Source organism: Podarcis filfolensis (genome assembly GCF_964270895.1).
Source record: "Podarcis filfolensis genome assembly, chromosome: 8".
Taxonomy (NCBI): Eukaryota; Metazoa; Chordata; class Lepidosauria; order Squamata; family Lacertidae; genus Podarcis; species Podarcis filfolensis.
Window position 1 is genome coordinate 55,286,870 of NC_139611.1, and position 21,499 is coordinate 55,308,368.

Consider the following 21,499-nt stretch of genomic DNA (forward strand, 5'->3'; position numbering starts at 1 on the left):
CTAGTATCTTCAGCCAGTTTACGATTTTCACCTACAGCCTCCTTTAATTCTCCAATAGACTGGGCATTCTGTGCAACTTGTCCAGTCAGCTTATTCAAGCTTTCTGTGTTCTGTTCAATTTTAGCTGTATGCAAATCAGCCTTCTTGTCCAGAGCCTCCAGTTTCTCCAAAATTTTCTCCAAGACAGAGCTACTTGTCCCTGAAGCCATATCTCCCAGGTGCAGCTCCTCTGTCTCACCCTCCCCTGCCTGTATTAGGGAGGCCGCCTCTATGTCTGGAGGCAAAGTGGAAGGCAAGGCCGGCACAGAAGATCTACGCTGTGAGGCTGCAGATAAAGTTAGAGTTGTTTGTTTAGTCCTTCCTCTTCTCCTTGCGCCACTCATTCCAAAGTTATCTGTAATCCAAGGTCAATCCAAGTTGTTCCCATGAGAAAGCAGAGTCCCAGATGCAATAGTCAAACAGAGGCCGGGAAAGGGAAAGTAAAACAAAGTCACTGCTGTAAGTCCAAAATCCTCTAGAGGGAGCTTAATACGTCTTCAGGGAAAAGATCAAATCCAAGTTAAGCTTATAAATTTAAATCCATGTCTATCGCCTCCACAATGTATTATTTTTAGCAGAGTAAAACTTAAAGCAAAACAGTGTTTCTTACAGTGCCTTGACTGCAACAGTTTCAAAGTATCCAGTTCCAACTCAGAATGTTTCAAAACCTGAATTCAATGTATCCAAAGTTGCAAACTGGTGCTCATCCAGGCAGCTCCAGCACCAGAGATTCTTATTTATTTTATAATCCACTGGTGCCACAGAAGAAGGATATCAGTGCACCCCGAATATGACCAGCAAAAGTCAATAGCTCAAAGTCTTTCACTCAGAAAACTGCTTTAACAGGGTGCCAGCATTTAGTTAACGCATAACTTTTTGTCTCCACTCCTCCTGCTCTTTGCTTAAAGTTCAGTATAGCGGGAGATGGGCTTCCTGCTTATCCTCACTCCGTTTTCAGCCAGATTTCAACTTTTTTTAAAAAAGTTTTAAAAGTTTCATAAAGTTCTCAAAAAGTTTCAGAAAGTTGACAAAAGTTTCAGAAAGTTTTCAATGTCCAAATTTACTCACGGGTTGTAGTTTCCAAAGTTCAGAAAAGTTGCAGGAAGAAAGGACAGCGCTGACCGGCAACAGCAATGCGGCTTCACTTCGCTGTTTGCGCAACGACCCACAGCGCCGCTACCCCCTCCGCGATCCGGAGCCCCTTACGGGGTCCCTTCAACGTTTTGGGGGCTGCTTCTGGCGCCCGCCGGGTCCCGAGACCACAGGCTTCTGCCACCTGTGGTTTTCCTGAATGGGTCTCCGCTTCGCCGTAGCGGACGACCCGTTTACAGCGGAGCTCCCTTCTCCTTACTCGGAGAAGGCAGCCATTACCGGTCGCGCCGCCTCCGGAAGTCAATGGTTATATGTGTTTAAGGAAGTTTTTAATGTTGGATGTTTTATTGTGTTTTTAATATTCTGTTGGGAGTTGCCCAGAGTGTCTGGAGAAACCCAGCCAGATGGGTGGGGTATAAATAAATTATTATTATTAAGTACAGCAGAGAACTCTGATGGCTACATTCCAAGGCATGTGCAAAGTGCTATAACAGCAGGGAGTCCCCATGAGAACGATGCAGCAGGTGCAGTAATCAAGGCACTGAGGAGTCAGTTTTACTGAGGATGTCTGCCTTTGTTTGGAGACTATGTCACCTCAGACAGTGGTGGGCGTCTGTCACTTCCTGTCTAGTGTTCATACCAAGAGGAAAAAAATCCCTTCACCTAGAAAATAAAGAGAACTAGCTCGCTTTAGAGGATGACAGCCTATCATTGAATAGAATTATCTAGTCCAGCCCCCTGCAATGCAGGAAGCATCCATGGCAGATGGCAATCCAACCTCTGCTTAAAAACCTCCAAGGAAGGGAAGTCCACAACCTCCTGAGGCAGCCCGTTCCACTGTCGAACAGCTCTTAGCTTTTGGAGCACACACAGTGGTTAAAAGCTCCTCTTCCCTGCTTCTTGGGTGGCCCTAGGGCTGGAAAGCGAGAGACCTTGCAGGCAGCAGGAAAAGTAAGGGGTCTTCGTGCGCCCCCGCCATGGCTCCCGACCACCCCATCGCTGTTCTCCTCAGTCCCAGGCAGCACAGCTGTGCTTCCATCACCATCAGCCCTAGCAGGATACTTGGAAACACCTGGATGTTTGGGAAAGGCGATTTCAGTAGCGTGTGCAGACCACGTGCACGCTTCCCTCAGTACAAGACTTGCATATCTAGGCTTAGAGGTTTCAAGATTTCAAGGCACGCAACCACCTTTTGCTCTTTCTACAAATTAAAATCCTCATGCGTCGGTAGGACTTCCCAGTAAGCAGCCTTTGCACCGCTGCATTTCTCGCATTAAACTCCTCAGACAGGACTTTCCAGGTTTGAGCCCGCGCGCCTCCTTTCCTTTGCCATTTTCCAATACACTCAGAAGAAAAGGCAAAGCCGCCAGGGAGCCTTGCGAGTGGAAATCAGACAAAAGCGCCATCTCGTGGCCAGAGAAATCCCACCACTGCAGGAAAAACCAGAAACTCAGTCCGCTTATTTCGCTCTCTCCGAGGCTCCTACATACCTTCGGCAGTAAGAAGACAGTCATTCTCCTTCGGAGCGGCCAGCAACCCACTTTCTCTCCCCAGTCTACTCCATGTCTCGGCGCGGCAAGTGCAACGCAGCTGCCAAGCGGCCAGCCCCAGCTGCACGTCAGCCTGGCAGCAAGAGCAGCATTGAATCCGAAAGTGAAACTTCACTGGGGCTACTGTTGAAAGGCCTAGCCAGAAATAGGCAAGGCATTGCTAGGAAATCATGTGTCTGTAAGGCAGACCAGGCTGCCTGCAGCTCAGCATCTCTGAATGATTTAAGGCAAGCCCAGCCAATGCGCACCAACTTTGCCCAGCTGGATCAGTGCAGGCTTATCCAGGCATGCATCAGCACACCTTCCTGAGTTTGGGCATATTCAATTAAAAAAAAAAAAAAAAAGAAAAGAGACAGGTTAAAGGAAACATGCAAAGGGTGAGTATTAACATGACAGGCTTAAAACAGCTCGGTAACTCTACTTACTGATAATCTTAGCACTTTCTTTCTGCTTCAAATTTTCTTTTTAAGATTTGTAGATGAAGAGAGAAAATAACTAAAAAGTTCCATAATCAAGAGTTACATTGAGGCAGAAGGCAGACATCATCCTTTATACTTGTGTAAGCAATGAGCGCCTTCCATATTTTCTTGAATGGTTCCATTATCTTTTGCCCCTGGTTACCTCTTAGTATTTGTGTGGATTTCTCTAAAAGATCACATTGCCAAATCTTTTGGTACCTCTGGTCGATATTTATGTTCTGAAGCAACTTCCACTTTTGAGCTGCACCTGCTCATACAGTCAGAAGGAAATGACTCTGTTGAGACTCAATGTGGAGACTTAGATCTTTAGGAATGATATTTAAATTTCTATCTAGAAACGTAGTAAATAACACTAGTTTGGGTTTCTCAAATTGTAGGGGGATCTAGAAGTATTCCCTGGAGCAGGACCTTTTTAAGACCAAGGACTGAGATATTTTTGATTTGTGGAGGAGAAATGTGAAGCAGGTAGGGAAAATCAGAACCACACAGGGTAGCAGGGTGCTTTTGTTTTGTTTTTGCAGTTAGCTTTCTCCTCTTGTATCTACAACCAGTTCCCATAAAAAAACTCCAAAGCTCTCCAAAACTGTAATTCCCTCTGCTGACCCTGCCCTCACCAAGATGAGTCAGGTAACCTTATAGAATCGCAGAACTGTAGAGTTGCAAGGGACCCAAAATTCACCTAGTCAAACCCCCTGAAAATCAGGACTTTACTAACAGCCCTTTAGGCCTTTGGAGGTACCTAAATTTCCCTAGTAAGTATGACGGATTACAGAAGGTTTTTAAGTATACAAGTAGGTTTAGACAACAACAGGCACAGCAATGCGGTAAAACAGAAAACCAGGTTTATTTTTAGGAAACAAAAGAAGCACATGGCATTCAAATGAAAAAAGAAAGAAAGTTTTCCAGAATTTGGTGGAAAGGTGTCCTTTCTCTGACCCAGAGTGGTCTGAGAGAGCAAGACACTCAGCTGCATAGTGAGAAGATTCTTGAGGCCATTTCCTAAAGCTTGCTGTCATTGTGGCAGTTAAGCAATGCACATAAACTGACTCCCAAATGGGGTTTGGGGGCGTCATGAAAATGGAAGCCAGCAAGCCAGGCTCATGCTTTCCCCCTGTGGCAGCTGTTTTCCTGGTTGGAGAAAGCTGGTCAAAGCCATCACACATCCAATATAGACAGGCTCAACATTGTAGGGCGGGTGTCAATCCCTTTTTGAAGCACTGTGCTCCAGCTGTGGAGACTCAGCTTCTTGTCACACTAAGAGCCAGGGATTCCCAGAGCTTTTCCAAGAGAGTTTATCCTGCAGGAGACAGTCAAGGAGAAAACTCGCAGACAGAGCCTCAGTCCTGGCAGGAAATCCATCTGGGATCACAGGGAAGGAGATGGAAATAAATGGATCACCAGCTCTCTTGGGCATCCAGATTGCTCATACACCTGGATCACCTTTATTTTTCTTTCTCCTCTTCCTTCTACAAAGTAGTCTTCAGAAACTCTGCAAGCAAATGGTGTGGGAAGCCAAAGTCCATCTGGAGAATTAAGTGTCCCTGGATGGGGGGAAAAGTGCAGGATGAAGTGGGCAAACTGAATTGCAATGGAAAATGCACAGGATGGTAGGACACACCTTTGCCTGCAGACAGGACAACAACTGATAGAGCAACAACAGACACATCCAGCCCAGTTTTCGGGCAGGAAATGCTGTGGAAGCTGTGGACATCAAAAGTGCAAGAGTGTCAAACTCAGTGTAGTGCAGAAGCACCAAAGAAACATTTCTAAACCAGTTGGCCAGGGCCAGCCACCCCATGAGGCAAGGTGAGGCAGCCGCCTCAGGGGGCCAGGCTTTGGATGGCTGGGAGGGGCAGCAGATCCAGTCTCCAAGAAGTGTGCTGCTTATCATCTGCTGTGCTTATCAGCCTCCTCCTCTTTCCTGTGCTGTGGGCCTGGCAGCATGTGCGCAAATAACAGTGGGTGTGGGACAGCTGGGCACATGGCAATGGGTGTACAGCGGAAGAGGCAGGGGCAGCAATTTTTGTTCTGCCTCTAATGGCAAAACATCCAGGGCCAGCCCTAGGGTTGACACACACAGCCTGGGACTAATAATAATAATAAATCATTTACACCCCATCCATCTGGCTGGGTTTCCCCAGCCACTCTGGGCAACTCCCAACAGAATATTAAACACATAAAAAAAAGCAAACATTAAAAACTTCCCTAAACAGGGCTGTCTTCAGATGTCTTTTAAAAGTCAGATAGTTGTTTATTTCCTTGACATCTGATGGGAGGGTGTTCCACAAGGCAGGTGCCACTACCGAGAAGGCCCTCTGTCTGGTTCCCTGTAACCCCACTTCTCGCAGTGAGGGAACCGCCAGAAGGCCCTCGGAGCTGGACCTCAGTGTCCAGGCTGAACGATGGAGGTGGAGACGCTCCTTCAGGTATACTGGGCCAAGGCACTTTTGACACACTTCAGCTATGAATCTGGTACAGCCAGTGTGCTTGGTTCTGCACCCCGCTGTACTATTGGCTCAGGAATCTGTCTTCCAAATGAAATCAACCCTTTTATGGGTGCCCTGGATTTTCCACTGCTATGGAAGGGCCAAGCACAAAATATTTTTGCTGTTTGGTCACTGACATAGTGCTGGGTGATATATAAGCCCCAATACATCAAACTGTACTTGCCTTTTTGGTTACTATCTCAGGATCAATGATGTCGAAATGGTTGAGTCCTTTGCTGCTCAACAGGGAACTTATGTTCCTCTCAAATCCTGTGAAACCAAATTGAACCAGATTTGTCTGATGTCACAGTAATAACCGTGGTTTGCAGCAATGGGTAAGTAGTGGTGGTTGTTTTGGGCGGGGAAGTTTTCTGGGACTGATGCTAACATTTATTACATTGCACCTGCCTCCCATGAAGACTGTGCAACATAATGAGGCAAAAAGTCATGCTCTGCTGAGATGTATATAATTTAGGCCGCACCCTGTCTTTTTATTGCAATTTGTTATAAAATAAATTAATTTGAAGATTGTATTTTTAAATTGCTGCCCTAGGCTCTCATGGTGAAAGGTGGGCAAGAAATGGAATTACCACCACCATTTAGTTTTACAGAAGCAGGGTCCCTCTTGGGGAAGGCTGTAGCTCAGAGGTAGAGCCTCTGCTTGGCATGCAGAAGGCTCCGGGTTCAATCCCTGGCATCTCCTGGTAGGGCTGGGAAAGACTCTGTTCCTGAAACTGTGGAGAGCTGCTGCAAGTCATTGTGGACAGTTCTGAGCTAGATGGGCCAGTTGATCTGACACTGTATAAGGAAGCTTCATCTGTTTTCGGGGTCATAACTGAGTGGAAGGCAGGGATCTACTATGAAACTAAGTAAACTTAATCTTCAGGGGCCCTAATCCTGGAGGGGCCCCAGAAGTGACTTTAGACCACATTGCTATATGGACGAGATGGTTGGACAGTGTTCTCGAAGCTACCAGCATGAGTTTGACCAAGCTGCGGGAGGCAGTGGAAGACAGAAGTGCCTGGCGTGCTCTGGTCCATGGGGTCACGAAGAGTCGGACATGACTAAATGGCTAAACAACAAATAAAAAAATGGGTCTAGAAGACACGATTTGAGTCACATGACTGAAATGGATTATTTTTGTTGTTGTATATATTTCAACAATCCCAAAGTTTGAGAGTCAGTAGCACAGATGTTGAAGAGGTTGTGGTAAACAACCCTACCAAAGAAGAGAAGAATAGTTTCCTAGACCTCACTGCTGGTAACAGCTCAAGCTTCAGGGACCCACAAATGTAGGTCTGCCACTGGGGGAAGGGCACATACCAGTACTTTGTGTGCACAAGGTTCTAGATTCAGTCCCTGACATCACCAGATAGGTCGTGAGAAGAGCCTGCCCCTCTTTCCCAGGGAAAACCTGCTCTTTAGTGTTAAATCAGAGCAAACATCCATCTGGAGAAAACCCGAATTTGCTCTGATGGAGCGCTAAAGATCAGTTTCCCCCAGGGGAAAGCAGCAAGACAAGAGGAAGTGTGGGGAAGCCATCTGTGTTCACTCAGAGCCAGTGTGGTGTAGTGGTTAAGAGCAATAGACTCGTAATCTGGGGAACCGGGTTCGCGTCTCCGCTCCTCCACATGCAGCTGCTGGGTGACCTTGGGCCAGTCACACTTCTCTGAAGTCTCTCAGCCCCACTCACCTCACAGAGTGTTTGTTGTGGGGGAGGAAGGGAAAGGAGAATGTTAGCCGCTTTGAGACTCCTTAAAGGGAGTGAAAGGCGGGATATCAAATCCAAACTCCTCCTCCTCAGGAGATCTCAGAAACCCAGCAACAGGGATATGTTGTTGGCTCAAAGGCCTGCAACTTGGGTTTTTAAAAAAGAGCCCTGGGAAGTCATTTCTGAGCCAAACTCCACTGAAGTGAATTTCCTCACTTGTTTTGCCTTCCTGCCACTCAAGACTCAGAGCTACTACACTGACACTTAGCAAATAAACTCACTTGATACCACTTCTGGGATCCCGGCAACTGAGACGATTTTCTCCAAAATGTGCTTTAGAGTTTCATCATTCTGAAATTAAAACGTTGCAAGCAAAGTCATTTATTGCAGAAGTCTTTATTGTTATTACTAGTTCATTATTTCTACCCCTGCCGTTGATGTATGTGGCATTTTACAACATGCTGCCTGGGGCTGATAGAAGCTGTACCCCAAAATATTTGGGGTATAGATTGGGGAAGGGCGGACCAACAATTGATTGTAGATAGTGGACAGTGCAACCCTATGCTTTAAAAAATATAGGTATAAGCATATCCTTAATGAAGTTTTCTGTTAATTATACAAACAAAACATAATACAGTAACTGAAACAAAATATGATTTGTGCTTCTGCAAAGGACTTTGTGCTATGGGGGATGCAAAAACCTCCCAATGCTTCGATCCCTGGACAAATTTGGTTGTTAAAGCAGAAGACTGTTTTATGGTGCCAAGCTGGGCTTATCTTGAGTGAACCCCTGTCCAATTTTCCCAGCAGCAGAAGGCAGAAGAATTGTGACACTTGGCATGTGCTTTGCTTTGAAATGCTAAAACCCTTCCCATATATTCTTTCAGCGATTCTCACAACAACCCTGCCAGGTTGGACAGTGCTCTTTCGGTATTTATCTTAGTACTGATGCTACTGCAACATCTTTGGTTGATAGATTCACTGGTACATCCAGAGAATATTTGAGAGAGGAGGGAGATTAGTTTCAGCTCAACACTTTAAGCACAGAAGCATGAATGCTGGATACTCACCACAGCTATATCCGCGGCACGTTTAAGCTTTTTGATCTCTATCCTGTAGGGAAATAAGAAGCCAAGTGTTTAAGCAAGTGTGAGCAGGCACCTTTCCCAGCCCCTTTTGCATACCCAGGAACTCTAGTGGCAAAGCCACACCCATTCATTTAAAGCACATGACTTTCCCAAAGAATCCAGAGAACTACAGTAGCCCTGGACCCACAGCTCCCAGTACCCTTAACAAACCACAGTTCGCAGGATTGGGGGGGGGCGTCGCATGTTTTAAATGTGCATTGGGTATACTTTAAATGCATGGTGTGGATCTCCCTTAGATGCTTCCAGGTGGCTTGTTTATTCAGCTTTCTTTATTGTGAGGAGGTTATGCATCCTTATGCCAAGCAATTGTTATTCCAGGCTTCCCAGGGCATTTCCCTGGCACTTCTCTCATCACAAGAGGTCTGCTTTTGAGGGTGCCAAAACCAACTTTAATTGTGGCACCTGAGGTTGCCAGTATGTGATTGAATCCCACCTCAAAACAGTGACCACCTGGAAGCCCCAGTCCTCTCTCTGCACAATGGAAGCGCGATACATACATGGCCTCGGAGTGATGTAGGTATAGGTTTTTTTGCATATACGAAGCTTGGACTGTGACGGTGACTTCCTGCAGGGAGGGAAAGGCGGAACGGAGAGGTTTGTGAGTGCATTTAAAGAAACATAGAATGCATTAGAAATCATGACTTTATTAGTTACTTTGGTTACATTAAAGAATTTTATAAGAGGACAGAGAAATGACGGTAAATTTTTAAATAGCTGCTCTTATGTTTATTAATAAGAACTGTGTGTGGGACAGGAAATAAATCACGTCTCTTGATGAATGAATGATTACAGATTTACAGGGGATATTTAAAAACTGACCTATTAAGTTAGAACACGTCAGACAATCCAACAGCTGATTTATTGAAGAATTTAGGGTTTTTAATTACATGCTGGAGTAATAAAAGTTGAAAGCAGCTGAGAAATCAATGAGAATTCACAGGGACACCTTTCCCACTGTCCCTCTCCCAGGTGAGATGTTCTCTTTATGGCAGAGCTCCTGAGCTGACTGATCCAGCAGTGCTCTCTTCTTGATTCTCTGAGCCCACCTGCATCCTAACAGAATTGTAAGGCCATAGCTCCATGCAGGAGCATCTGCTTTGCACCCAGAAAGTCCCAGGTTCAATTTACAGCACCTCCAAGTAAGACTGAAGGAGATTTTTCCAGAAACCCCAAAGAGCCCCAGCTAACCAGTGTGGACAATACTGAGCTGGATAGACCAAGGCTTTGGCTCTGGATAAGACAGTTTCCTATATTCCATGACGCCCGCTTTGTTCCACATCACATGCGCTTGCAAATGGTGGCTGATTTGTGACCAGTGGGCCTTTGGCTCCTGTCTCCAAAATGCAAACTGCAAATTCACTTACCTTTTCGAAATACAAAGCTACAGAGGGGGGACCTTCGCCTTGCAGAGGAACACTGAGTTCCACAGCCACAGATGACTTCACAATGATTCCTTCGGGCTGGAGGATAATCTGAGGAGGGTCAAGGCTCCACACCTTAGCCAGGGAGTCATTGTAGGAGGCACCCCGAAAAATCTGGGGGGCATAAAGACAGACATAGTGTGGCTGCTGATGCCAAGCAACAGAGCTTGATTTTAAGAAGAAGAAGAAGAATCAGACTTGAAAATAGTTCAGGCAATATCCAGGCAATACCATGTGCTACCTACTCGTCAAATGATAGGTTGGGATTTGGCCAAAAGTTACCTTTTGCACAATCTCCTGTTGAGTTTTCAGCTCTTCAATTTCAAACATTTCCTTTAAAAAAAGACGCAAAAGATGAAGAAGTAAAATGTACTTGTATTTCCTAGCATCACAGAACTGTAGGGTTGGGAAGGGTGGAAAGGGCAATCTAGTTCAAGCCCTGCAATGTGGGAATCACAGCAGTTCTGATGTACTAAGTTCTACTTCTATGCATGGAATCATCATCACCACCACCACCACCAGGGTAGGTTACAGCAATGTATAAATATACAAGATTAAAATCAATATGCAATCACGAATTGGGTGGGTGTACACACACACGCATATGGAAAACTCAAGTGAAGAGGTCAATCTTCCATCATATAACAAAAACAATGAATGTATCCAATGCACATCCCTAAAAAAGGGAAATTCACAGCTTATGTGTCCCAAGCACAAGAAGAAATTGTATGTTGTCTTACACACGTGGAATATATAGAAGGTTGGGTGGGAAAAACTTTTGTTTCCTTTGCCCTCCTTAAAAGGGAGCCCCTTTTGAGCACTTTTAAGTATCTTGATTTGAGCCGGCAAAAGGGACTAAATCAGCAACTTGGGTGATTAGAGGCTGCAACTGACCCCAAGCACCACCACCTGACCAAGAGGGGAACTACAGGGTGGTCATCCACACTAGCAAGAGAGACCCTGATAGGCCACAGTGGGTGAGGTGCTGTGCCCTGAATCCCAACCCCCGCCCCCCTATAAGAAGCTCCCTGGCCCAACCAACTGGGTGAAACTGGTGCTTCTTGCTAGCAGGAGATGACCACGCCTTGCCATCCAAACCCCACAAGTGAAGCCAAGTCAAATGGCCACCTGCAAAAATTACCTTTAATTTTTCCCCTGTGAGTGTTAACTCCAGGCGCTTATCTAGAAAAGCTGCCAAGGCCACAGAATTGAGGACTTGGTCTGAAAACCAGAAATAGACCATTTTGGAATCAGTCAGCAGAGACGGTGTGAAGGCAGAGTCATGGAAGATGCCTGAATGGTTCTGGTACACGACGAGGCCCTTTCAAGAGAAGAAAATGTGAGTGGGCTTTATGAACTGAAAACCAACTGCAGATGTTCCTTGTGTACCTCTGAGGATAGGGGGCTGCTTCTTGCAGAGAAGCAGGGCTCCTCCAGACTGGAGGTTCTCTGCAACATTTCACTGACACAACAGTAGTGCATTAGCAGTGGATTCATTCTGGACCCTCCACACATCATTTTGCTGTATTCGGTCTTCTGCGATACTTCCCCAGTGTAACAGCATCGTTGACATCTGGAGGGGTGACTCCAGTGCTATAGAGCAACAAAAACGGGACACACACACACAACCCACAACATTTGCAGTACGAAAAGTTTTGTGATTTCAGCAGAAAGTGATGGGACAGGCACTGAATTGGTATTCCCCCAAAAAACATTTGTAAGTGCGAAAGGGTTATTGAAATGTGGGAGTCACACATAAACACCTCAATGTCTAGAGGGACCGACAATCTCCTTGTAGGAAAATGCATCCAACACATTTGCTTGTGTTTAAAAATTTTTAAACAAGACACTTCAATACCACACAAGAACAAAAATATAAAGAAAAACAGCAGAAGTAAACGCAAACTGAAATTAAGCATACACAAAGTACAAACCCTCCCTTTCATCACAGCCTGTGGGCAATCTTGGCAACAACTGTTCCCTCTTCACCTGGTATTTAATTTAGAAAAATCACATAGCATGATCGCTAATCACCTCATTAACATCCCATGTAGTTAGAGGCCCCAGGGATGATGCCTCATGCAAGTGATGAAGTAGCAGACAATAGTCCGGAAAAGCTTGTGTCATAATAAGTATGTTTGTTTTAAAGAAACTTTGCTGTTGTTGTCATATTGGTTGGTGACAGGACCAGCCCAATATATTTTGGCACCTGAGGCAAACCACAAAATGGTCTTCCCCCTGGCCAGGGAAGAAGGGGTGAGTTGAGTTGAGTATCAACACCAGGAACAAGAGGGAAAGAAATATCTAGATCAGGATCTGCTGCCCCTATGGACCCTGCCACCCAAGGCAATTGACTCACCTGGTCCCATGAATGGGCCAGCCCTGGTTGGTAGAAACACCAAGACTTCTGCTGAATGGGACATTGTGCACAGAAGGGCACTGGGAGAATGATGAGTTCAGAATCGTAGGATGGAATCATCCACCTTCCACAGGAATTGCATGGAACTCCTGCATTTTTGTGACTGAGAAGAAGGCTATAGGCATATTAGACCACTGGTGGGTATCACAGTCCTAGAGGACAAATGTGACCCTCTAGGCTTCTCTGTCTGGCCTGGTGGGGAGGTCTCTGCTAAGCCACACCCTCACTGGCTCTCCTCCAGGACTTCTGCCTCGCCAGGATGTGCCTTTCCGCTGCAATCCTCCCTTTTGCTTGCCTCGATGGAGGGCAGAGAGGTGTATGTGTAGAAACCTCTGATATACAGTGGTACCTCGGGTTAAGTACTTAATTCGTTCCAGAGGTCTGTTCTTAACCTGAAACTGTTCTTAACCTGAAGCACCACTTTAGCTAATGGGGCCTCCTGCTGCTGCTGCTGCGCCACTTCTGCACGATTTCTGTTCTCATCCTAAAGCAAAGTTCTTAATCCGAGGTACTATTTCTGGGTTAGCGGAGTCTGTAACCTGAAGTGTATGTAACCTGAAGCGTTTGTAACCTGAGGTACCACTGTACATTGCTTCACCTACTTTTATGGGAACTGTCATTTTATCCCTCAGAACTACACTTCCCAGCACTCTTAACTCCTGTTCTTGGGGTTCTTGAGGGGAGCCATTGTGTGGAGGTGACCTGGCTCTCACCTTCAGCAACTATAAAGAGGCAGGGTTTGCGTCATCAACAATTGCCCTTTCCTTCACACACGGAAGTTTATTTTGTGGGAATTGTCTTACCTTGTGGTACGATTCTATGTAATTTGCTTTGATTGCCAGAGATGCGGTCACAGAAATATCTACTCCGATATCCCCATCTTTAAGGAAGTTGGCTACCAGAAAATTAAAGAGTGTGCTTTTAGAACATGTTGAGGAGCCTACTAAGTTAGAGCCATGGCCCTTCTAGTCCAGCGTCCTGTTCTCACAGTGGCCAACCAGATGCCTGTTGGAAACCCGCAAGCAGGTCCCAAGCACAAGGGCTCTCTCTACTCCTCCTGTGGTTTCCAGCAACTGAAATTTGAAAGCTGTGGAGGCAGAGCACAGCCATCTTAACTAGAAGCCATTGATAGCCTCTTCCTCCATGAATTTGTCTAATCCTCTTTTAAAGTCATCCAAGTTGGTTGCCATCACTGCCTCCTGAAGGAGCAAATTCCACAGTTTAACTATGCTGAGCTGCATGAAGAAGTCTTCCTTTTATCTGTCCTGAATCAGCTTCATTTGATGCCCCCAAATTCCAGTGTTATGAGATAGGGAGAAAAACTTTTCCCTAGCCACTTTTCCCATGTCATACATAATTTCATAAACTTCTATCATGTTGCCTCTTCTCTAAATTAAAAAGTCCCAAATGCTGCAACATTCCTTCCTAGGGAAGTTGCTCCATCCCCTGGTCATTTTGACCTAAACGTCATGCTTTTGGCCATGTTTTGGAGCCATGGGGTTGTTTTTGGTGAGGGCATTTCCTCGTGTTCAAGCAAAGCATGACCCAAATGCATCTTATCCCCTGCAGGATACTCCCACAAGTCTTTCAGAATATAATACTCCATTCCTCACATGGCCAGTGGGCCTTAAAATTAGGACTCCAGGGAGATTCAGCAGGCAGCAGGATCTGTCCCAGCCAACCCTGCTACTTTACTTTTTTCTAGTTTCTAGCTAAGGACATTTGAAATCCAGTTGGGTGCAGATGCAAAGTGTGTGGACTGAAGTGTAGCCCTGAAGACTATAGCAGCAGACTATACATACCATGTGAGACTGTTATATAAATGGAGGAGTAAGAGCTTTTAATAATAATTTTTAGAAATGGAACAGCAACAAAAGTGAACAGAGATTTACCTGACGTCTCAAGCACATAATCTGCCAGTAGCTGAGAAATATAGTTAATTTCTTTACACACCTGTAAAAGAGGAAAAGAGATGTTCATGTTTGGGGAAAGGCTGTAGCTCATTATTGGAGCAGCAAGCAGATGATCCCAGGTACAGTCTCTGGCATCTCTTGCTAGGGCTGGGAGAGACCCCTACCTGAAATCCTGGAGAGCTGCTGCCAGTCAGTGTAAGCAGTACTAAGCTAGATACTAAACTAGATGGTCTAGCTCAGTATAAGGCAGTTTCCTAGACAGTGGCGTAGCGTGGGGGGTGCAGGGGGGGCCGGCCGCACCGGGCGCAACATCTGGGGGTTAGGGTTAGGGTGCGCAAATCCACAGGTTAGGGGGCGCAAATCCACGGGTTAGGGGTGCAAATTACTTGCCTTGCCCCGGGTTCTGACAACCCACGCTACGCCACTGTTCCTAGATGACTCACAGATGGATGTGTGAAGCAGCACCATTGAATAGCATTGTGTGAATTGAGACAGAGGAGGAATTAAATTCAGTTCACATCTAAACACTAATTTATGAATTCACGCTTTCCAAAAAAACATGCAAAATGAAACACAAACAGCCTCCAAAATTCACACTTCTCAAGACTTTGCAATGCAGTTCTCCAATCAATGTGTACAAAAAATGCAATGCTAGGGTAAAATGCATATTTTTGTAAAAATCATCTGGGAATACGTCCCTAGTTTAAAAGGAGATTGAGGCAGAGACTGCAGTCTGCAAGGAAACAGCACCTCTTTTGTTGTTTCCCAAGGACTTGAAAGCTAAATCCTGAGTCACTTTTTAAAAGGAAAGCCAGATAAAAGATTGTTTCATTAAGATCATGTAAATTAGGTCTTTCCATATCTTCATTTGCCATAGTGCAGCCTGATTAATCAAATGCCCAGCATGCATGACATTTAACAGACATCAGCCCTGTGTCAATTACCTTTCCATGTCTCTTACCTGGTTTTTGAGAACGAGCTTCAAGGTAAACGAGATGAAGTTTGTAAAAAGCTGTTTTAGCCATCCTGGGCTGCATGGAGAAAGACTGGATGTGAGCTCAAGAAGTTCATTATTACAACACATTTGGATTTGGATTTTTTTATCCTACACTATCTAATGGGCTATAAGTGAGCTACAACATAAAAAGAAAATCTAAACATAAAATCCAAATGCAAAGATGATCAAAATGCTAACTATCAAGAGCACCTTTCATCTTAAAGCTTCCAAAGTCTAATTCACCCTGGAGATTGGAAGTCAGGGCAAGCAAGTAAGCCTTGCAGAGCACTGCCTGCTCTACCATTAGGCAAAGTGAGGCGCCTGCCTCAGATAACAGAAGCTGTGGGGCTGGGGTGGCAGACTCTTGACTGTTCCTCATAAGCCACCTCCCAACCATTCCGCTGCCCATCAGTCACAACCTGGCCTGCCCCACTTAACTAGCCTGCTGCCTCAGGTGTGGTGGTGAATGCGGACCCATCAGTAGTGTTGAGGTCAGATTCAGCTGTCAGTCTAGTGGACTTCTGGGTGTGGGATTGGGAGGGGCTGCCATCTTGTACTTTGCTCTGGGCAGAAAAATGTATTGGGCTGTCCTTCTTAATAAGGTTTATCTTAAAAGATGCTCAAGGCCAGACTTGAGGTACAGCTAAACACAAAAAAATTAGAATGTCTCTCTGTTTTTGTTTTCAAGCAGCAAATGTGGAACCCTCAATTCTGAGGCAGAATTTCAGTCAGGACCAGCCTGTAAGTGTGAAACCTCCCCTTCCCATGCAACAGGACCATGAAGAAAATGCCCTTCTTGTGGGATGTGGCATCACTGTAGCAGTCAAATACAACATTTCCTGTTTGCCCAGAGTGGACACACAGGGGGATGTTACTCCAGCCAGGAGGACTTCCTGTCACACCTGTCTGGAGCATCCCCCCCCCCCCGCGTGTGACCAGGTAGATGGTCGTGACCCTGTAAAAGGGCCAGTCACGCAGCCACCTTCCTCTTTTGCTGCTCTCTTCTGATACTGATGCTATTTTGCTCTGTGCTGGCTCTCAGCCAGCAGCGCACGGGTTCATTCCCATATGGGATGAACTCAAACTCTCTTCTGTAACTTCAAGCTAAAGTCTGCTTTCAGGGAACCTACTGTGAACTGAATGTAAGTAAACTTCTTATCATTACTTTTAAGAAAGGAGTGTTGTGTCTTTATTCTTTTTAAGTGGGAACAAAGGGGATTTACCAGGAATAAACCCAATCTGGACAAGCCAGACTGGACTGCTTAAGTAAAGAGATTCAAATGCATCTACCAACTAGCTTCCTGCAATATACAGAGGAATGTACTCTGCTACTGACTCACTAGCGTGAGTGAGAAAGGATAATATTTAATCAATATATCCTCTCCTACTGTCCACAACATCCCCACGCCTCTGCACAGGTTATTAATTGAAACTAACTGCCAATGGTGTGCTTAACCTTATGGGAAGTTTGGCTTTTAGGCTTCTGATTTCATGGTCAACAAAATGGGAGATTGATAGTGGCAAAGCAGCTACATAAGACTACACAACGAAAGACTGTAGCTTGCTGATAGAGCACACCAGAATGTCCCAGATTCAGTCCCTAGGGTAGGGCTGGGAGAGAACTCTGCTTGGAACCCTTGAGAGCTGCTGGTCAATGTGGACAGCACTGAGCTTCATGGACCAATGTTCTGGCTCAGTATAAGACAGTTTCTTATGTTTCTAGCCTGATGAATATGGGAGTCCTTCAAGTGAAAGTCAGGCACTACTAAAACCTGGTGTGGATTTCAAATAATTAAGCATACTCTTTGTCTCCTTGTAGATGCAGGGTCAGCTTGTGGAAAGTCAGGTAACAGTCCGAGGTGTCCACTATCACACGCCCGTCATCCGACACTGTCCAATAGAGAAGCAAATGCCTCAAGTTATTAGGAACCAGGAGTCAGTTGCGTACTCCCTTCCGATAGTTTCCCCCAGTTTTCCAGGAAGGGGGTAATAAACCAGAGATAATAAACCAGACTTTACATCACAGGAGAAACTGGCTTTCCTTAACCCCTCCCTCTGAATCTCATCTCAAGGAGACACCCACCTGCTGCCTCTTGCGTATATTAAGCCCTTGTTCTAACCAGTCTCAATAGCCCAGGATATTCTGCAACTACTTACACAATTTAACGTTTATCTGCAGATCAATGGATGACTCAATTTCGAAGTCAATAGAATGGATGAGCTTCACCCTGTGACAATATTTTTAACAATGATAATCACCTTTAAATCTTTAATATCTTTAATACGGTCAGTGACCAGGAAGCAATTTATAAAAATATGACATTAAAAGTAGAATTGTGCTACAAATAACAGTATAAATATGGCCAATTCACAGAATGATAATCACCAAACAACAACATCTGTTGCAGAGGTGCTCTCAGATAGAATGTCAGTGTGATATTTTGCGAACATGTGGAACACAGGTAGAATTAACCAGGCAGGATGGCGTTTTTGGAGCAGAGCACATGCGCTGCTGCACACATGTGCTGTTTGGATGTGATGCAGTCGGGGCTTGTGTGGTAAATGCAAAGCTGATGTTTCCATTTTCACACCTGCATCACCTCCCCTTCCCAAAGGACCAAACTGGCAGATGCGGACTTCTCTGGAAATACTCACAGCCAGCCACCCACGTAGCCATAGCTGAGGGTTCCTTGGAAGGAAGCAGAAACATTCTGAATTCCGATGTTGATGGCGTCGTCCTCCTTGAGGTCAACTGTGGTGTTTTCTATGGTCAGTTCTCCAATATGGATGCTGCAGAAGGGAAGCAAAGAATGGCTGGCTTAGTACAATTGAAGCAGGATGGGCTCTTTTGCTGGAAGAGGCACATAGACACCCCCAGGTCCCCTTGGAATGCACTCACAGACCACATCCAAGCCCTCCCATTGCTAGTGTAATCCTGCATGGTAGCTTTAGCTGTGGGTCACGCACAACAAATCATATACAGAAGTGGCACAGTCGTGGTCTAGAGTCCTGCACATCTTATTATAGCCTTTGGCATCAGCTTTCCCTGAGCTTCCAGATGTTTTCGACTGCAGCTCCAATCAGCCCCAGCCAGCAAAGAAGTGCTTCTCCTTATGAGTGTCACATTCCTCCAAGTGTTTGCCTCCTGCATTTGGTGAGCTTTCTCTTCCCTAGAGGCAACCCCCCCCCCCAATGTCACTCTTCCAGGACAGGCTGCTCTGATCAATCCAGAAATTAATAATCAAATAAGTCAAAATGTGGATAGGTGGTGCTGAAGCTATTGCACCTTCTCTTCCCGCAAAGCAACCAGCTCACACTTGGCACATTTCTTTTCTCTCTCCCTTTTTTTTAAAAAAATATGTGTTGCATTGAATTTCAGTAAATATATATTAAAGGCAAACAAAATGTAGAGTACCACCCTTCAACCACATAATAGACATATTTTCAGTATGCTGTACCAAAATAGATTAAGAGACAAAATCTCTCCATATGAGTAGTTGTCTTGCAGGTGGTTTAATTGGGAATGCAGATTTATTGGCATAGGAAATGAACAGAAACCAGGCAGTACCAAAGGGTTTTTGATTTGTTTTGTTGTAGCTTGATCTCTTACCACTATGCCATGCTGTGTTAAACATTTGGTTAAAGCTACCTCCCAAATCATAGCAAGCCAATTTTGTAAAGGCAGACCTGAACAGTTTTCCATTTGGCAGCAATTCCCATCCTTCAGCAGCTAGTAAAATGCTACCAAGTATCTGTGCATGAAGGAGACTGGGGACCCACTTCTTTCTCTTTTTTTACTATCCATTTGTATGAGGTGCTGCTGCTGTTGTGATTCAAACCATGGGCTCAAACCTAGTAGCTGAAGACCAACAAGGAGCAGATGGGATAGGCCTCTGCTTGAGGAACTGGAGGGCTGCTGCCAGTTGGAATATACAGCACTGTTATCTGGTAAATAGACTTTTTAAGAGCCCTACTTTAAGGCGAGGTAAAGAGAAATTTGACCTAGTTCATATTTAAAGGCAAATCTACCAAATGTGCACTTTCTGAAACAAGATGCAAACCAAAACCAGACCCATCCTTCAGAATTTGCAGTTTTACGAATTTTGCAATACAGTTCTCCAAACAGTGAGAGCAAAAATGCAAACACAAACACACACAATTAGCACATGTTAGTGAAAATAACGTACAAAAAATGCATTTTAATATAAAAGTGCATGATAAAATTCATAAGAGCTGAATTCTGATTTTAACATTTTAAATGGTGTTCATGGTATTATTTTACATATACAGTGGTACCTCGGGTTACATACGCTTCAGGTTACATATGCTTCAGGTTACAGACTCCACTAACCGAGAAATATTACCTTGGGTTAAGAACTTTGCTTCAGGATGAAAACAGAAATCGTGCTCTGGCGGCACAGCAGCAGCGGGAGGCCCCATTAGCTAAAGTGGTGCTTCAGGTTAAGAACAGTTTCAGGTTAAGAACAGACCTCCAGAACGAATTAAGTACTTAACCTGAGGGACCACTGTAATTGTTATAAATAGCTCTGTCCCCACCCCAAAAATAGTGGTATCCTGTCTTGGTCACACCACACCTGGAGTACTGCGTTCCCATCTGGGCACCACAATTTAAGAAGGATATTAGAAGCTGGAACATGTGCAGAGGAGGTGACCAAGATGATCATGGGTCTGGAAACTTAGCCTCATGAGGAATGGTTGAGGGAGCTGGGCATGTTTAGCCTGAGAAAGAGGAGACTCAGAGGAGATATGATAGCCATCTTCAAATATCTTAAGAGCTGTCACATGGAAGATGGAACAAGCTTGTTTTTGCCTGTTCTGGAAGGCAGGACACAAACCAATGGATTCAAGTCACAAGAAAAGTGATACTGACTAAACATCAGGAAGAACTTTTTGACAGTAAGAGCTGTTCGACAGTGGAACAGACTCCCATGAGAGGTGGTGGACTCTCCTTCCTTGGATGTTTCTAAGCACAGGCTGGATAGCCATCTATATTGTATGATCTAGTTAAGATCCCTGCATTGCAGGGGGTTGGACTAGATGACCCCGGGGTCCCTTCCAACTCTACAATTCTATGATTCTATTATTTAAATCATTTCTATAAATAAATTATATTTGGAAAAAATATTTGTAAAATATATATGCTAGGCAAAAGTGTGTATAAAATGTTTGTTTTAAAAGAATCACACTAAAATGTTGGCAAATAATCATAAGGACGTTTTTGTTTAATGGCATACATATGCAGCTATGTGGAGAACCGAACTTGAGACTAGGAAAATGAGAAACACAGCAAAACAGAGCTAAACAGGTTTGCGATGGGAGAGATATAAATAAGGGAGCTTAAGTAGAGCCACACTTACTTTTTCAATCCATAGGCAATCTTCCCAAGAAACCGGACAGACTTCTCCCCCTTGATGTCTGGGTAGTCTGCATGCTGGAAGGCTGTCTGTACGACATGAGCAGTTTTCTCATTGACTGCCAAGAGAGAATGTGATCACAGCTGTGAGGGACAACGGTGCTATCGGCAGAACTGAATTCACCCCACAATTCAGCGCCAGCATGCCAACACGGTGCCTCCAGAGATGGCTGGGGCCAGCGAGAGTCATCGGTCAAAACATCTGGATGGCACCAGATTGGGGACAGCAAGAGCAAAGGTAACTGATATTATAAACACACACGGGGAGAGAGTGAGAGAGCTGTGACGACTTACGCACTAGTACAGCTGGCTTCGTCATTCGGAAGACAACACTCGTGTCGCTGTAAGATGATGGCTCAGCACTGCAAGCCAATGAGCTGCTGAGCAGACTCACTAACATAATCAGGATCCTTGCCATCCTTTTCTGATACTTGCCAAAGGCAGAATGCCCTCGAGCTGCAAATCCCGGGAGCAACCGCCTTCCACTGTCCCCACCAGAAAGGTAGCTGCCTCCCTTGTACTCCCCATGGCTCTCTACTCCTCCTCAGGCAGGACATGACCCACTTCCTTGCTTAAGACCAGCCTCTTTGTTTTCCTCACGTTCTTGCAGCCCACTTAACCCCTGCAGAACCATGACTTTGCCTGTCCAGAGCAGTGGCGTAGCGTGGGTTGTCAGTACCCGGGGCAAGGCAAGTAATTTGCGCCCCCTAACCCGTGGATTTGCGCCCCCTAACCCGTGGATTTGCCCAAACCCCAGATGTTGCGCCCGGTGCGGCCGGCCCCCCCTGCACCCCCCACGCTACGCCACTG

At 45.3% G+C, this 21,499-nt stretch overlaps 2 protein-coding genes across 3 annotated transcripts in view; both read right to left on the reverse strand.

Annotated features, from left to right (window-relative positions):
* The window catches only part of NLRC5 (NLR family CARD domain containing 5), a 66,626-nt gene extending 63,828 nt beyond the window's left edge, over positions 1 to 2,798 (reverse strand). Inside the window, exon 1 of one of the 2 annotated variants that reach the window (XM_083625123.1) lies at positions 2,622 to 2,798. Coding sequence is in view for 1 of the 2 variants with exons in the window: in XM_083625122.1 (XP_083481248.1) it covers positions 2,622 to 2,645 (24 nt within the window). In the remaining variant the exon portion in view is untranslated. The remainder of the gene's footprint in view (positions 1 to 2,621) is intronic. The other variant, XM_083625122.1, reaches the window with a different exon arrangement.
* A 1,182-nt stretch (positions 2,799 to 3,980) lies between these two features.
* CETP (cholesteryl ester transfer protein) lies at positions 3,981 to 21,224 on the reverse strand. Its single transcript, XM_083625250.1, has 16 exons — positions 20,984 to 21,224; positions 20,634 to 20,748; positions 17,911 to 18,045; positions 17,413 to 17,483; positions 17,058 to 17,145; positions 15,220 to 15,289; positions 14,238 to 14,298; positions 13,149 to 13,240; positions 11,068 to 11,247; positions 10,209 to 10,259; positions 9,870 to 10,040; positions 9,003 to 9,070; positions 8,428 to 8,470; positions 7,639 to 7,708; positions 5,831 to 5,916; positions 3,981 to 4,701 (listed from the first exon to the last, which is right to left on the reverse strand). Exons 1-16 carry the CDS (start codon positions 21,105 to 21,107, stop codon positions 4,627 to 4,629), a joined length of 1,500 nt encoding a protein of 499 aa, XP_083481376.1. The 5' UTR covers positions 21,108 to 21,224; the 3' UTR covers positions 3,981 to 4,626.
* Positions 21,225 to 21,499: the final 275 nt, after the last annotated feature.

Coding starts and splice junctions, on each gene's coding strand:
- CETP (XM_083625250.1), bottom strand. CDS start 21,107: ATGGCAAGGATCCTGATTATGTTAGTGAGTCTGCTCAGCAGCTCATTG. Junction 18,046..20,633: donor ATTGCCTATGGATTGAAAAA/GTAAGTGTGGCT, acceptor TCCCTTCTGCAG/CATCCATATTGGAGAACTGA. Junction 17,146..17,412: donor GCAGATAAACGTTAAATTGT/GTAAGTAGTTGC, acceptor TCTATTGGACAG/TGTCGGATGACGGGCGTGTG.